The 16119-nt window shown below is 42.6% G+C and overlaps 1 protein-coding gene across 1 annotated transcript in view; it reads left to right on the top strand.

Moving 5' to 3' along the window:
* The window catches only part of Camk4 (calcium/calmodulin dependent protein kinase IV), a 218639-nt gene that overhangs the window by 150906 nt on the left and 51614 nt on the right, over nt 1-16119 (top strand). Inside the window, exon 5 of the mRNA XM_050134943.1 lies at nt 8397-8469. Coding sequence (XP_049990900.1) covers nt 8397-8469 — 73 coding nt within the window. The remainder of the gene's footprint in view (nt 1-8396; nt 8470-16119) is intronic.

The raw sequence follows: 16119 nt of genomic DNA, 5'->3' as shown, positions 1-16119 counted from the left end.
GGGATCAACCTACCCCTGGACCCAGCAATGCCACTCTTGGGAATATACCCAAGAGATGCCCGATCATATGACAGGGGCATTTGTTCAACTATGTTCATAGCAGCATTATTTGTAATAGCCAGAACCTGGAAACAACCTAGATGTCCTTCAATGGAAGAATGGATGAAGAAAGAGTAGGTCTTCTTATACACATTTTACAGACCTCCTCAAATCAACACACACACAGAGTAGGTCTTTTTATACACATTTTACAGACCTCCTCAAAGCAACACATGCACAGAGTAGGTCTTTTTATATACATTTTACAGAACAAATAACTGGGGATCGTAGAAACCCATTCACTTCTGTCGAATCACCTACTTCAGAGATCTATAACAAAGAAGACTGGACCCAAGCCTGCCATCTCCCAAAGCATGTGATTATTCTTTTATGTCTGTTCTATTGTGTTATGCTCCTTCTATGTAAGCCAGGGTCAGTAGTCCTACTCCAAAATAGAACCTCAGACTAGTTTTATAGCATTATTTCTGCCTCCAGCTCTTTTTCTGTGGCTATGATAAAGTACAAAAAAGGACTTATTCTGCTACAGTTGAAGGGTAGGGTAAATCAGGGCCAGGACAGTCCAGGCAACAAGAGCCTGAAACAGCTTTTCCGACCACATTGTGTCTACAGTCAAGGAGCAGAGAGTGGGTGCTGCTGTCTGGTCCTCTCCATATACACATTCCAGGATCTCAGCCGGGAATGATGCCACCAACAGTGGCTACATATTTCCATTTCAGTGAATTCCATCAAGATATTCCCACATGCATGCCCAGAGGTCTGTCTCCCAGGGCAGTCCAGATTCTATCAAGGTGACAGTTGTTACTAAGCATCATATTATCCTACTGGAATGTTAGGTTAATCAGTGAATTAATAGGCATATACTTTTTTTAGATATAGATGTTTCAAATATGTCTCATTATGTGGTTTTATGGCTACATGTGGAACAAACATTCTGATTCAGGGCAAATATATAGTGTGCTTTTGTTGGAACTTGGGTGTAGGGGAAAGAATGGCAGTGAGGTAGTTGGAAGGTACATGGAATAAACAGAGACTTGTTTATTATTTTTAAGAAGAAGCCCTGGTAACATATTAATTTTCTAATGGAAAGGAACCTATGGGAAACAGGTGAGATCCTTGTTACACAAGTCGTTCCAGGGAAATCTCTAGGGGTTGTCCGGGGAGTCTATGAGAGTCATTTAGGGTGAGAAACACTATCTTCCTCACAAGCAGAGAGAATGACGAAGGATGTGGAAAATAAGTTGCCCAAGGTTAGACAGCTTTGGAAAAGCATAAAGTTGGAGGGATTCCTGACCTGACAGATAGAATTCTGCCTTAGTTCTAAATTAGCCTTTTGTTCTTTCATGGGTGCTGGTAAGCAATCTGAGCCTCCCGGGCTGGAGAAAGGAAGGGGAATTTTGTTCTCACAGCACAGAAAATGGCATGGGTATTTTCAGAAAATTTAGTAGGTTTCCCTTTGTTCTTCCCTGGGGGCAATACAGCAGCTCCTGGCGGATGCCTGCATAGAAAGGGTGGCATTTTACAAGAGAGACGCAGTACAGATGCTGTCAGCTGTTGACTGAAGGAGAGGAAAATGGACAACCAGTAACATCTAGGCATAAGAAACTCAGTAAAACACAGACAGACCTCAGTTACTCTGCCAATGAAGAAAGCAACTGTAGAAGGCTTAAAGTGTAGAATTTCCACTGTGTGGGATTTCCAGGACGGCCAGATGTTTCCAGACCAGAGCAGTGCAGTGGCTCGCCGGGCCTGGGAATGGGAGCAGATTGGATCAGCAGCAGTTCAGACAGCGCACACTTGGTAGATTCTTCTCCCGGTGCTGTTAGAGATGTGGTACTTCTCTCCTGACAGCATATGATGAGAACAGAGAAGAGTGCTCGGAGACAGAAATAGTGACAGGCAAAGGGGACAAGGGCCAGACCAAAGTTTCTGTGGAGAACTGAGTGACCACTGAGGCTGAATCCCCTTATTTGTAGACTTGAGTCAATGGCATTCTTTCCAGTATTCCAGAAGGGTCTTGACTTCCTCTGTCTCTCTGAGCTCCTACCCACCTCCTCCGTTATGTGTCTCCCTCTTGATCGTTTTCCTGAGTCTTCCTCCTTCCCCCACCTCTCAAGTCCCGCCTTTGCCTTAAACATCTTACGTCCCCTTTAGGTGACTTTAGCACACACCTGCAACCCAAGCCACACTGGTGACCAGCTGAGCTGTGGAGACGAGAAGCAAAAACTGTCAGTCGGTGGTAGAATTTTCCTAGAGGTTCCACCGGCATCACTAATGCACTGTGTGCTGAGAGGAGCACTGTGTTCTTCCCTCAATTCTCCTTGGTCCCCCTTGGCCCCAGCCTTTGTGAACTAGCTCACCACTAAGTTAGTCGGCACTGATTTCACCTAGCAGATCTGAAACACAACCACATGCCCTGTGTCTGTGTTTCCATCGCTTCTGTCCTTTGCTGCCTCCCCATTTCCTTTTCCATAGCAAAGGACTCCTTCCTGGTGATAATCCATCCCCTCCTTCTTTCTGAAGCATGAATTTAATCAGGGGAGCCCAAAAACTACTCAACAGATTTTGTACAAGTAAACCGATTTCCAAACGTGTCCAACATAAAACCCTCATCTCCCCACTCTGCTGGCTTCGTCACCAGCTTTGCTTCCATCACACATTGCCTCCAAGCTCAAGGGACCCAAAGCTAGAAAAAAGGGAGGAAGACTGACTTGGATTCTGATACTTTTAATACTGCCATCAGCTTCCAAACACTGTGTAAAGGCGTTAGAGGAAAACTGATTCTCGTACGTGGAACTAGGGAGCAGCTGGAAGAGAATGGGCGCAAGGACCTTCCTGGGCAGAGTGATCCCCAAACACATGGTGCAATGGGGGTAGGGGTTAATTTGTTTCTCAGTCTCCGTCTCAATGTTAAGCGAGGCAAAAAGCAGGCCTGGTGAGATATTTGTCAAGTGAATGGTTGAATAAACAGTGTACTCCCCAGCAATTCATATGGAGTCGCTGGGTCAGACTTCTCATTTCTAGTATGAAAGAACTGAACTAGAAATTTCGTGGGCCCATTCCCAGATCTGCAATTTGATCTGCCCTCCTCTTCCTCCTGTACTGCGGCTCCCCAGCCAGCACCCACATTGATCCACAACCTACCCTCCTCCCTGCAGCTCCCATGTAGCGGGTGCTAGTGCTTTTTAATGTATGAGTTTAACAACTTCTGGTTCTAAAAAAAAAAAGCATATAAATGAAGATGCCATCAATGAAAGGTGCAAAAGCAGTGAAAGAAGCTTATGAAGGAAAAATACAATTACACTGGGGCACAGAAGTATTCACTTTAATAGAATGTTGTATGTAGCAGCACCGTGCTGTAGTTTTGATTCCTGAAACTCGTGTTATGTTGGGGCTTTTATCTTCTGACATCCAGCCCTTTGCTACACATTTTCATTAGTCCACCAATGTCTCTTGCACGTGGACCATGGCTTCCTGATAGCCCTGCCATTTGAGAAAGAGCTGTGATTAGTACACAGGGTGGTAGAGCTGATAATCTCTGTGCCAGGAAGTCTGAGGCCTCAGGACATGATCAGATTTGAGCACTTCGGCTGCAGGGCCTTCGCTAACTGCCTGGATGGAGATGCGCTCAATTCAATTTGTGGCAATTATTCTGAGAGAATCAAATGCGCCAGAGTCGCGCATCGAACCAGATCCTCGGAGAAAAATACTTCGTGCCCATATGTTCTTACCCTGCAATTAGGGGGAAAGAGCCACATTATGAAGGAAAATAGATCAACCGGGGAGGAAAGGCCGGCGCAGAGCCACACAGGAAGCAGTGGAAGTTAAAAAACACAGTAGTTAAGGAAGGATGCTGTTGAGGCAGAGGGTGTTGTAGCAAAGAGCCTAGGTAAGCTGCCCTCTGCTGTTTTCCCAGGGTGGTCCCAGGGTAGCCCTTGGGCCAAGGTTGTCATGAAGATACTGGGAGACATATTGTTCTAGCTCTGAGCCCTCTAGCCTAGCAGCGATGGAGTGCTGTAGAGTTGCCTCATGTAGAGAAGTCATGTGACTTGGACCTCAGAAAATGATCTCGAGATTCTGATAGTATCTGAACCACATTCCAATCATTTTATAGAACTTGAAAATTGATGCACTTCAATATAGAGACAACACAGGAAAAATTATCTCCTGCTTTTTTTTTTAAAGGTCTACACTCCTCACAGTGATGGAAAACTTTCATTACTTTCGAAAATCAAAGCCACTAGTACATTTTGTATAGAGATGTAAGCCCGTGACTGCCCTGGCATGTTCAATTTCGTTGCCTTTTTTAAAAAGATGCCAGCTAACTTGTACAATGCAATGTATGTCACTTCATGAGGCAAGTGTGCTGTTCTACTGAATCTGAATCACTTTGATATTGTTTAAAAAATAAGTTTCAAAGAAGATTTACAAAGAAGTATTATAGTGACATCTAAGACTATATAGCTTCGCACTTATAGCCCTTCTTACAGGTCTGCTTTCAGGATGTGCTGAGAAGATCTCCCTCTAGGGCTAAGGTGCCTGGGATGGGCTTCACTTCCAAGCTCAGTGCATTTGCGCCTGGTGATAAAGGGTATCTGCCAAGGACTTGTCCAGATGGCCTCAGCCTGACATTTTTCTGCCATCCATTCCTTTGATGATTAGTCGCGATAGTGTGAGCAGTTATTGGTAGACTTTTATGAACAGTGCTTGTTGCCAGGCTCTGTGAATGATTCAAGTCCTGCAGAGGCCGTGTCCACACATCACCTTTGTCCTTTTTGGCTCAGCCATTATTATTTTCACTTATTATCAGAGTCATGTTAACCCATATCTGTGATAAGGAGTTTCTTGCTATTGACTTTAACTAGTCAATCTCAAGTGGCCTGGGCCGTCAGCTCAACTAATAAAATATTTATAATGAAATATTTGAAGCCCAGAAACCTATCCCTGTGGCCAAGATGAAAAAATTGTTTAACAAAAATCCTTTTAGTAGAAGGATCCTAGAAGAGCGTTAGAGGAAGGGTCATAGAAGTCAGGATGAAGTACATAAATTCAGGTAGATGAGGTAGAGGGGGCAGCAGAACATTGGGTCTCTGCTCTCTGTACCTGCTCAAGAGATACTGCTCCTCCTCACTAGAGAATTAATAAATCCTTCCATCATATAACATAACATCATATCTACTGTTTGACTGTATAGGTCTATGGTGATTGCTTTATTGTCTGTAGTCCTACATGGACCAAATCAAGCCTTATTCTCTTTACTTCCAGAAAGTACCTGGCTCATATTAGACAGGAAGGTGTGTTGACTATTGCCACCCATCCTCATGTTCTAATTTCCAGCGTAGCCTTATTTCCATGATTAAGAACAGTTTCCTACCTGCCTAGTCCCGTACTCCGCATATACTCTCTGCCCTGTTTCAGCAGTCTTGCATCTGGGAAACTTAGGTTCACTTCTCAGGTCTGAGATGAGCTATCCTTCCACACACAGGATGCCAACCCTAGATAACTACCTTTCTCAGACTTAACTAGTCCCCAGTGTCTAGCTAGAACCCAGGGCCTGTCTCATGGCGGTAAGTTAGACTGTTGCTTGTTCTGCTACTTAGATAAGGAGAATGAGTGAATATCTGCTGGAAGGCACCCTCTCTATTAATTAGATGAAGTATTTTGACTAATTGTCATGCCTCCATTCAAACAGTCCTGAACATCATATAATAATTTATGAATACAGACACTGCACTAGTTCATTAACATTGGTCTAACAAAATTCCTTAGACTGGTGGCCCATAGTCAACAGAAACGCATTTCTTACAATTCCGAGTTTGGGAAGTGTAAGATAATGATGTTAGAAGATCAGTTTCTGGTGAGGGGCTGATTTCTGGATTCCTGAAGATGCTTGCATGCTATATGTCCATGTAGTGCAGTGATAACATCTCCTCTGTAAGGACACTAATCCCGCTTATGAGGGCTCCACCCTGGTGACCCAGTTATCCACCAAAGACTCCACTTCCTAACTACTGATGCCATTAGAATAAGCCCACAAGCAAATTAGGGTTTAGCATACTAAGTCAGCGTATACAAAGTTTCAGTTCATATCAGGCATTTAACCTATATTATACTCAAATAAAAACACATAAACACTTCATCCAGGTCAAAGCTTGAGACTTATACTAAAGGACAAGAGGGACACTCTAGATGGTACAGCATTCCCTTTCCAAATGTACTGAGGATTTGATAGACAACTAGAAAGAACAGTGCAGAGCTGTGCAGGCTAACCCTGCTAACCCCGAGGAGTTCCCCAAAATAGCTATGGTAGAGTCTCATCCTGAGCAAATGGGCATGAGGGAGATCCAAAAGTTCTGAAAGCCACAAAGTAAATGATTTTACCACCTTGCGCTAAGAATAAAAGGTCGCAAAGAAAGGTAATTACCAGTTGTCATCCTCTGCTATTTTCTGTAACAATGCTCTTCCTCTAAGGTAGCTGTGGAAAACCGGAGCTTGCAAGGAAGAGCGTGTGGAGGAGACAGCAGTCACGTTTGTGGTGTTGGTGGTTATATCATAAAATCTGCAGAGAGCACAAGGTGGAGAAGGCGATAACGTGGTAGTCAAAGTGCTCAGCCTTTCCTCTTCTCTCAGACTCAAAATCTGAGTGTTCGGAAAGTGTAGTTGAAGATTATTTCAGGGCCAGTGAGATGGCTCCGCAGGTAAAGGCTCGTGCTGCCGAGATGAGCTCCTGGCTTCAGGCCCTGGAAATTGTTCTCTGACTTCCTCAGGGGTGTCACGGGACACCTGCACACACCCACAGCCCCTGACACACTCAGAATGGTACCCCTGCACCCTCCCACAGCCCCTGACACACTCAGGGGTGTCACGGTACCCCCACACCCTTCCACAGCTCCTGACACACTCATGGGTGTCACGGTACACCCGCACTCACCCACAGCCCCTAACACACTAAATCAATCTATAAATGTATGAGTAAAATAACTTATTTCGACTGAAGCTTTTGTAAGTAGACATAAGCAAATAATAAACACCCAGTTTTTATAATTTTCCATTTTATTTGACCTGAGGCATAATGAGTGTCTAGCAAAAGAACTTCTTGAGCAGAGACAAAAATTCCAGCAGGGAAAGGAGAGTTGAGCATCAGTTCCCAGCCTTAGCTGAGGAACTGCTGATGACTGATAACTTCGGGGGAGGAAGGGTCAAGTCCCTTTAAGGGTGTGCTTCAGTAAGTCAGTCACTTCAGCGGAAGGTCACACGTCTAGTCCAGAGTATGTGGGAAGCACAAATGGGACTTGAAGAGTTTTTTATTTGTTTGTTTTCTGAAAAGGACATTTTATCAGATGGGTAAGGAAGGGGATGTAGATCCAGGAGGAGCTGGAGGAGCGAATATGGTCCACATTCATGATTACGGAAAATAAAATTAATTTTAAATATCTAAATCATAAAACAATGGTGGATATTGGGATATTCTAGCTTCATTCTTTTAAGAGATTATGAGTTTTGTTTTACTGTTTTTATGAATAACTAGGTGGAAAATAAAGTCATGTACCTTTCTGAATTTTAGTAACTATGATCGTTAAGGAATTTTCTTATGTTTTTTAAATTTTTATCATGACTATTCTGTCCTGCATTTCATCCTCCCCTGTCTCCCAATTTCAAAGCGTTTTAGAGGCTTTAAATTCTGTGATTAATATCATTTGCTTTGAGAATGTGTAGCTTCTTGCTGTAACATTTAAAAGAAACAAAACCAAAAATTAAGCTTTTTTGAGAAATGACCACCCAAGTTTCATAAATTTTATTTAAAAACTAATTCTAGTGAACAAAAATTTAACATGTTCAGAAACCTAGAAAATTGCAGCGCAGCAAGTGTGATGATATTAAGGATTTATTATTTTACAGGTGTGATGTTGTGGTTATAGTGATGGTTTCAAAAGATTTACTATTGTTTGGGTAACTGCTATTTGATTTAAAATAATACAATAGGAAAGAAAGTAAGTAGATAAGGATAAAGATTGACTGTAAATTAGTTATTGAGGTATCTATAGTATAGCATCTACTTGGCGTATGTTTAGAATAATTTAAAATTTAAAATTAAAATAAAAAAGTTGCCTCTCCTCCAGGAGATTGGATAGCTTATGCCGAGAGAAAATGAATGTTTTTCATTTTGTTAGCAAAGCCAAGGTTTTAGAATGGCAGTTTGTGGAATCCTTCCCCCGTGCTGGAAAGGGCTGTTGCAATTGTTCGGATGTATCTTCTCTGACGTTGATTTAATTAAGTTTCGTTAATGTCCACTCAACGAAATGTATGTGTCTGAGAAGCATTCTGTATTTGTTTTTTAGGATTGTGGAAAAGGGATATTACAGCGAGCGTGATGCTGCGGATGCCGTGAAGCAAATCCTGGAGGCCGTGGCTGTAAGTAAAATAGCAGTGATGTGTGTTTGCCTACCCGTCTTTACCTCCTACAAAAAGCATCGAGAAGTGCAGGGGTTGGGTGAGCTCTACCATATAAGCAACCGGGATGGAGTGTTGTAGGAAAACATACTTAATCAATGCGCATAACAAGCTGGTTTCTCAAATCCGAAGGACACGCCGCCCCTATAGGTTTGTCGAGCTACTTACGTTCTATCTTGAGTTCATACTGGGCTCTAGAGTTTTACTTGTTCCCTAACATTTCCCTCTGCATTTTTTTCGTTTACTTATTTGCTGGTTCCGTTGTTCTCTTCAGTTTGTTTGGGATGGAAGACGGTTGAATGAGTAATCGTAGACCTGAAATCTAGAGATCATGGCCTTTCCTTTAAAATAAGAAATTAGTGGGCTTGGCGGAAAATGAATCTGTTCGTCCTGTTTCTGAGGAAAAACACAAGATAAAATTTTATAAAATACAAAATTTATAAAGTTAGAGTAAAACCTTATAACTTAATTGTGGATGCAAATACACGTTTGCAAATATGTAAATTTCAGAATTTGTCGTGAACTTCAGGCAATTGTCTAGATGAAACAAATGTTTGACCATGCTGGCTGAAATCTTCCAATATAGTCACTGGTTTCTTTTTCCCCCAATTTTTACTTTTATATATTTATATGTATGTGTGCTTGTGTATGTCATGAGGTCAGAAAAGGGCGTCAGGGTCCCTGTAACTGGAGTTATAGGCAGTTGTTAAGTGCCCTACTTGGGTGCAGGGGGTGGCATCAGATCCTCTAGAAAGAGCAATAAGCCCCCCTCATTGCTGGATCATCTCTCCAGCTCTGGGGACTAGCTGGGACACTTCAGTGATTCATTGCTGAGTAAAAAGCCAAAACAAATTATTCTCTGAGCATACAGAACAGGTCCCAAGGGAGGATCCATACAGTCTTCCCATAATTAATTATAGTATTATTCAGTTAGCTATCATAAGAAAGCACCCAAAGGAAGAAACACAAACACATATCCCACTAATTTCACCTACAGGGAAAAACGAGTGTAGACTGGGGAATGACTCAGTGGGAAAGAGTGTTTGTTGTGCAAACAAGAACAGACTTCGAATACTTAGTACATATGTCAAAACCGAGGCATTTCCTCTAGCTCTAACACTGGAGTAGAAACAAGTGGATTCTGGTAACTCACTGGCCAGCCACCTGAGCAGAAACATTGACTTTCAGTTTCACTGAGAGACCCTGTCTCAAAAAATAAGATCCAAGATGGCAATATGGCTCCGGGGTCAAGGGCGTTTGCTGCTAAGTCCCAGGACTTGAGTTGACTCCAGGATATGTATGATAGAAGGAAAGAACTGAAATTTTTTTCTCTATTCTCCACACATACATTGTGGTACATGGGTTCTCTCTCTCTCTCTCTCTCTCTCTCTCTCTCTCTCTCTAAATAAACAAATAACTATGATTTTAAAAATAAAGGAGTTGAACAATAGAAGATATTGAACATTCCCCATCTCCCCACATATGCTCACATGAGCATATCCTCACACATACATCAATATACTTATTGATGAGAGAGAGAGAGAGAGAGAGAGAGAGGTGCCATAAAATTGTACTCTACATGTACGTATATAGTTGTTTTTTTTTTTTTTAACTCTTTTGGCTCTTCTACTCTTTGGGGACCCACCACTCATCCCCCAAATAAATCCACATGGACCATTATTCTTTCTCATGAATGCTTGGCCTTAGCTTGGCTTGTTTCTAGCCCGCTTTTCTTAAGTTATCCCATCTCCCTTTTGCCTCTGGGCTTTATCTTTCCCTATGTCTGTATACCTTTCCTTGCTTCTCACTCTGTGGCTTGCTGTACAGCTGGGTGGCTGGACCCTAATGTCCTTCTCTTGCTCCTAGATCTTTCTTCTCTCGTTTTCTCCTATTTATTCTCTCTGCCTGCCTGCCTGCCTGCCCTGCCTGCCCTGCCTGCCCTGCCTATCCTTTCTCCTACCTTGCTATTGGCCATTCAGCTCTTTATCAGACCAATCAGGTGTTTTAGACAGGCAAAGTAGCACAGCTTCACAGAGTTAAACAAATGCCACATAAAAGAAGGCAGCACACCTTTGCATCATTAAACAAATGTTCCACATAAGCAAATGAACACACCTTAAAATAATATTCCACAATATACATCAGTCCTGGTTAGATGAATATTGAATATCAAATTCATATTCTCACTCTATAAAACAGCAGCCATATTCTAGCTCATTTTCTCCCCCGAGTTTCTGGACTTACAAACTCGGGAATGGTTTTCATTGCTTCATTCTCCCCTCACGTCCACCTTTTCAGCTGCAGTTGGATCTCCCTTCCATTATCCCTGAACCCAGTCCCACCCAGTGATGTTTTCTGGCTCATGTTTCTAAAACATGCTGTTGTTTACCTCCAATTTCTGTTCTTAAGTCTATGCCTAGAGTGTCTCTTGTAATTACTGGTTTTATTTTATAAGGTTTAAGTTCAATAATGGCAATATCACGTGTGTATTAAAGACTTACTTTAATCTTTGAATCTTTTATTGACACACACATACCCAAATAAGGCCGGCAACAGGGGCACTGCGGGAGTCAGAGCTGAGTTTGGTTTCTTTGTACGTGAGTTTGGACATATCCCTATGTCCCTCTAGTCTTAGTTTTCTCTACTAAGACAGTAACATGGCTGTGGGAGAGGCTGAGAAAACGTGCAAATCGAGGCCACAAGAGATTAGGGCAGCTGCAGACCCATTCAGCTGAGTCTTCATTCGGTGGGGTAAATCCGGACAAATAAAACGATCGAACAGCTATGTGCAGCTTATGAAAATTCAGTATGTTTTATATGCGTTATATATTACACCAACTACCAACTAAAAGTTTAAACTCTGGGTGGTTTGGGGTGTGCACTGCTGTCATAGTCTTGGTCAGCTTCGCACGTGAGGTAATTGCAGTTTGTCAACCCGCTTTGGATGCTTTCGTGTTCCCTGCTCTGTCGTCTGGTGTTGGCGGCACTCAGGGGCTTTTCTTCCTGGTGCATTGGCATATGTTCTGTTTTACATGGGCCAAGGTAGAGATGTGCCAGGAGAGACACTTGTGTCTCTTGACGTGACCCTTTTCCCATGCCTCCACCCTTCACGTGCTGGTGCTCTTTGGTTCATCACAGAAACTGTGCTTCCACTTAGTAACGCCATAGGTGGCTCACAGAGATGAGAAACACGTTCTCAGCATTAGAATTGTCCACGGGCTGGAATTACATCAATTAAGGAAACGATGCGTCTAGTCAGGGATGTTCCAGATAGGGTGCCTTACTTAAAATAGTGGGACAAAGGCCCAAGACCTCTATTCTAGGCCTGAAAAGTTGATTGTTGTTAATCTTATGTTTTTAAATTATCATTTTACCCACTCACAGAATTCTGGTTTAGATTCCAGACTACCACATTCAAACCAAACATCCTTGAAACAATCCATCAAAAGTTCTTTGAAACTAAGGGTTAACTTAAAGGAAAACAAAAATGAAAACCCTTTTTCTAAATGCTTCACAGGTCGAAAGCAAGGCAAGTTTAAACTTGTGACAAATTATTGACATTTTTGAAATAACTTATTGTCAACTATAAAACTATAGATAGCTATGAAAAATGGGACGTGTGGGAACTCAGAGTCATCTGAAGTCATGCCTCAAAAATGGAGACGTACCGCAGAGAGACAGAGGGGGATGCTCCACTTGCATAGGAAGCAGGACATGGTGACATTTTGGAAAGAGGCTCAGCAGGCTAGTGGTGAGTTCAGGAAGGGAACCGGCAGTGGTGTCAGTGGTGAGAAGTATGGGGCAGATAGAACACTCCCCAGCACGTACATCCCTCCAGACCACACCGTGAAGAGACTGTATCCAGGCTGACTGCTTCAAGCACAGAAGCGGAAAACAGATTGCAAAGTTTGCGGGAAATATGCTGCAGGTATAAGTATATCTCTTACGTAACACATCTCCCGGTCCTCCGTCTTTCTCTGTGTTTCTGTGTCTTTCCTTCTGAAACTTTACTACTTTCACTCCCCTGCCCCCTTTAAAAGCAATGATCAGAGTTTTTAAAGTAAATTTAGATGATGTTCTCCCCTTTGGCTTTGAGTGAACTCAGTCAGCCTTTTGAGGCAGATCTTTTAGTCTTCCTGAGTATTGCTTCTCCTGGGATAAATTGCTGTAGTTACTGGTTAAATGGTCTGAAGTGCTCGGGACATTCTGGAAGAGTTGCTTGTCCAGCACAACGTCATCTCTAAGCAGCAAGGACAATGAGAAAGTGTTCTCTCTGCCGCACACCTCTCATGGCTGTCACTATTGCCAGTTCCTTTCTTGTGGCCACCTCTCGCCTGCTGAGCCTGTTTCTAGAATGTCACTGTGCCCCAATTCCCTCCCCTATGGAACCTTCCTTCTTGTTTGCTAGCCACAGTTCTCTGCGGTACATCTCAATTTTCAAGGCATGACCCCAGAGCCTGGAGACACTTGTACCTTTGGAGTAGACAACTAAAAAGGTTTTAAAACTTCAGGACAATGGTTGAGGATTTGTTATATGTATCGTCACAGAGCTTTTTGCTTACAATTGCGTGATGGTGGTGACCAAGAACTGCAAACCAAAGCATTAAAGTCATCAAGATGGTGAAAAGAAATGGGTAGTTGAGGCAGGAAGAAGGCTGGGTGGGTAAAGTGCTTCTTGCATCGCGTGAGGACCTGAGTTGGGATCCTTAGCATCTGGGTAAAAGGTGGGGCAGGGAGGCAGACAGATCCCAGAATTGTTCTGGTCATTTAGGGAATTGAAATTTCTGTGGGAGATTCTATGTCAGTCACGGTCCATTGTCACCATGGCACAGCGAGGAAGAGGGAACCTCATCCGAGGAACTGTCTCCTTTGGAAAGGTCTGCCATTTTCTTAATTACTAATTGGTGTAGGCGGGCCCAGTGTGGGCTCTATCCTCCTGAGGCTGGTGAACTTGGACTGTATTAGAAATGTAACCGAGCAAGCCAGAGAGAGCAAACCAACAAGCAGCAGTCCTTGGTGCTCTCTGCTTCAACCCCTGCTCCAGGTTCCTGTCCCGCCTTCCCTCCTGTGATGAACTGTTGCCTGGAAGTATAGGATGAAATAAACCCTTTCCTCCCCTAGTTGCTCTTGGTCACCCTGCTTCTAAAATTAAGGTGGAGAACAATAGAGGAAGACACCTTATATGGACCTCTGGCCTCCGTGTGCCCATGCGTAGGTGTGCCTGAGTACACGCAAATGTTCAAACACGTGCATACACCACCCCCCCCCAATAAACATGATAAAGATTAAATAAGAGTTCCTGGGCGGAGGGATGACTCTGCCTTTCCTTCCTAAAAAAGAGCAGATTTAGCTTATTAGAGAATAAATTGATAAAAAACAGATGATTAGATCCTGAAAACCAAAAGGCAAACTGGGTCTCTGGAAGAAGGTGTTGTGGAGACAGCAATATCAGGAAGTAGCAACAGAGAGACAATGGCAATGGTTGAAACTGGGGTGATGGAGGCACTGATGAACCTAAGGCAAGGGCTCGATGTTGTCCGGTGCCCAGAGAAGTTGCCCATGCCTCTGAAAATGGCACACTAGCCAGTAAGTGCTGATGCAACTGCGATGTCCTCAGAGCACTGGGGAAACTGCACAGGAGATCAGCGAGAGTCACCAGAGTGACCTAGCGTGGCCGAGTGCAAGAGCTTGTTTGTAGAGTCGTATGGTTAGGAATAGGATTTAGGAAAAGTGGTTCAGAAAGCAAACCAGGGGCAAGTCCCTCATCCTTCAGTCCCTCATCCTTCCTTCTCCAGCTCCCAGCCTCACGTCCACTCACGGCAAAGCCAAGGGACCAGTAGGAGGTGGAAACCGGTGGCTTACAATTCAGATTCCAGTATCATGAAGTGGACTATAGAAAGGCGAGTTTAAAGTTGAGAGATCATAACTTGATTAATTACACAGGAAATTGTTAAAAATTTTCAAAATTCATGCTTTTATTCATAGACTTATTCTAATGTTTATAGTCTTCAAAGTAAAAGGCATGATTCTGGAAGTTAATAAAATAAAAACAAAAGAAATCAACACTAAAGCAAATTACTACCTGCATTCTGTTCTGAGTCCCATGATGAATCACATTTATACATTTTATAAGGATTACATAATTCGCTTCTGCAGTGTTTGGTGTGTAGATACCATCTTTCATCCTGATGTCCTAGTGGTTGTTGGGAGAGCACTTTTAGAAGATGGAACTTACCAGAACATCTTTCCCCAACTTCCCTTTTATATGAGCAAGGTCATATGACCTGATCATATGATAAACCCAGTGGATTGTCAGGAAGAGCCTGCTTTTTAAGTTTTTGGAATGTTCCCATTCACACAAGGAGGCCCAAATGACAAGAGCTGTTTGTCTTTTTCACTGCCTTAGTTGAGTCTACAGATGATGCTGGAAACTGATTCTGCCGTCTTTGTGATTATGAATGGAAATATTATTTGTATCGAAGGCTAGGAAAAGAAAAACAAAAAAAGGTAGAATTTTTCTCCCTCTTGCTATCTCACAGAGGACAGCGCCACTTTGATTTGTGTGTCTTATTACTTGAACACACTGAACTTCTTGAATAAACTTGAGTGTATCTTCATAATGATTGTATGATACAATTTTTCATCCATCAGTTATAGTGCAAAGGGCATACTCCAGCTAAAAAGATGCTGGTCCCACAAATTTCCAAAAATTGAGTTTCACTGAATATCAAATGGACACCCACACACTGCTAAATCAGGGTGAAGTGCAGCTTGGAGGAGTAATGATGTTGAAGACTATTAAAAATCAGCCTGCTTCTGACGCTTGTCCCTTGTTTCTGTGAATACCAAGCAGACTTGTGCCCTCAGAACAATCCTGAGAGGCTGGTTGAGCAACACAAGTATAGGACAGTGGATGAGGGATGTCGTTCTTGTTTTACATAAATAGTCGATTCCTGTGGGCGATAATTTCCTCTATTTTTTTTCTTGTTTTTGCTCAGTTTTGATGGTGGATTTTTTGATTAATGCAAGGTATACAATATTAAAATACTGTAGTCGTAATCTACCCATAAATAAGAATGGATAAGAATTGGGAAGTCACAACTATCAGAAAAGAAATAAACATTTCTGTTAATATTCTATTATCTTGGTTTATAAATATATAATAGAATACGTCAGTGGCTCAGCCAGAGGCTAGATTATTTATCAGAAACAGATTTGGGGGCAGGGAGATAATCTCTATCCTTCTGAACCTCAGTATCGGAGCACTGGGATCTAAAGCGATGCCTCGTGTAGGGGACGTCCTCCCCTGAACATCTGCACACTTCATTGTCAGCAGTGATAAAAATGACATCAAAAGCTTGTCAGATTCTGCCTCCAGGGTTCTCTCCTTGGAATCCCGGGGGAATCAAGTTATATTTTGGAACATATTATTAGTAATTTTCCAAATAATGTACATAAATTATTACATTGATGAGTACATTCTACATACCTTCTGTGGTTTGGGGGTTGTAGTAAATTTTGGATGATGTGGGCCTGGTTTGTTGCTTACTGCTGTGAAAACATTCCGACTAAAGCCAGCTTGAGGAGGAAAGGGTTTGTTTCAGCTCACTG

The sequence above is a fragment of the Alexandromys fortis genome, unplaced genomic scaffold (genome assembly GCF_014885135.2).
Source record: "Alexandromys fortis isolate MF-2015 unplaced genomic scaffold, M_Fortis_MF-2015_v1.1 scaffold_25, whole genome shotgun sequence".
Taxonomy (NCBI): domain Eukaryota; kingdom Metazoa; phylum Chordata; class Mammalia; order Rodentia; family Cricetidae; genus Alexandromys; species Alexandromys fortis.
The sequence above is the reverse complement of the archived record's forward strand: the minus strand, read 5'-3'. Positions and strand labels throughout refer to the sequence as shown.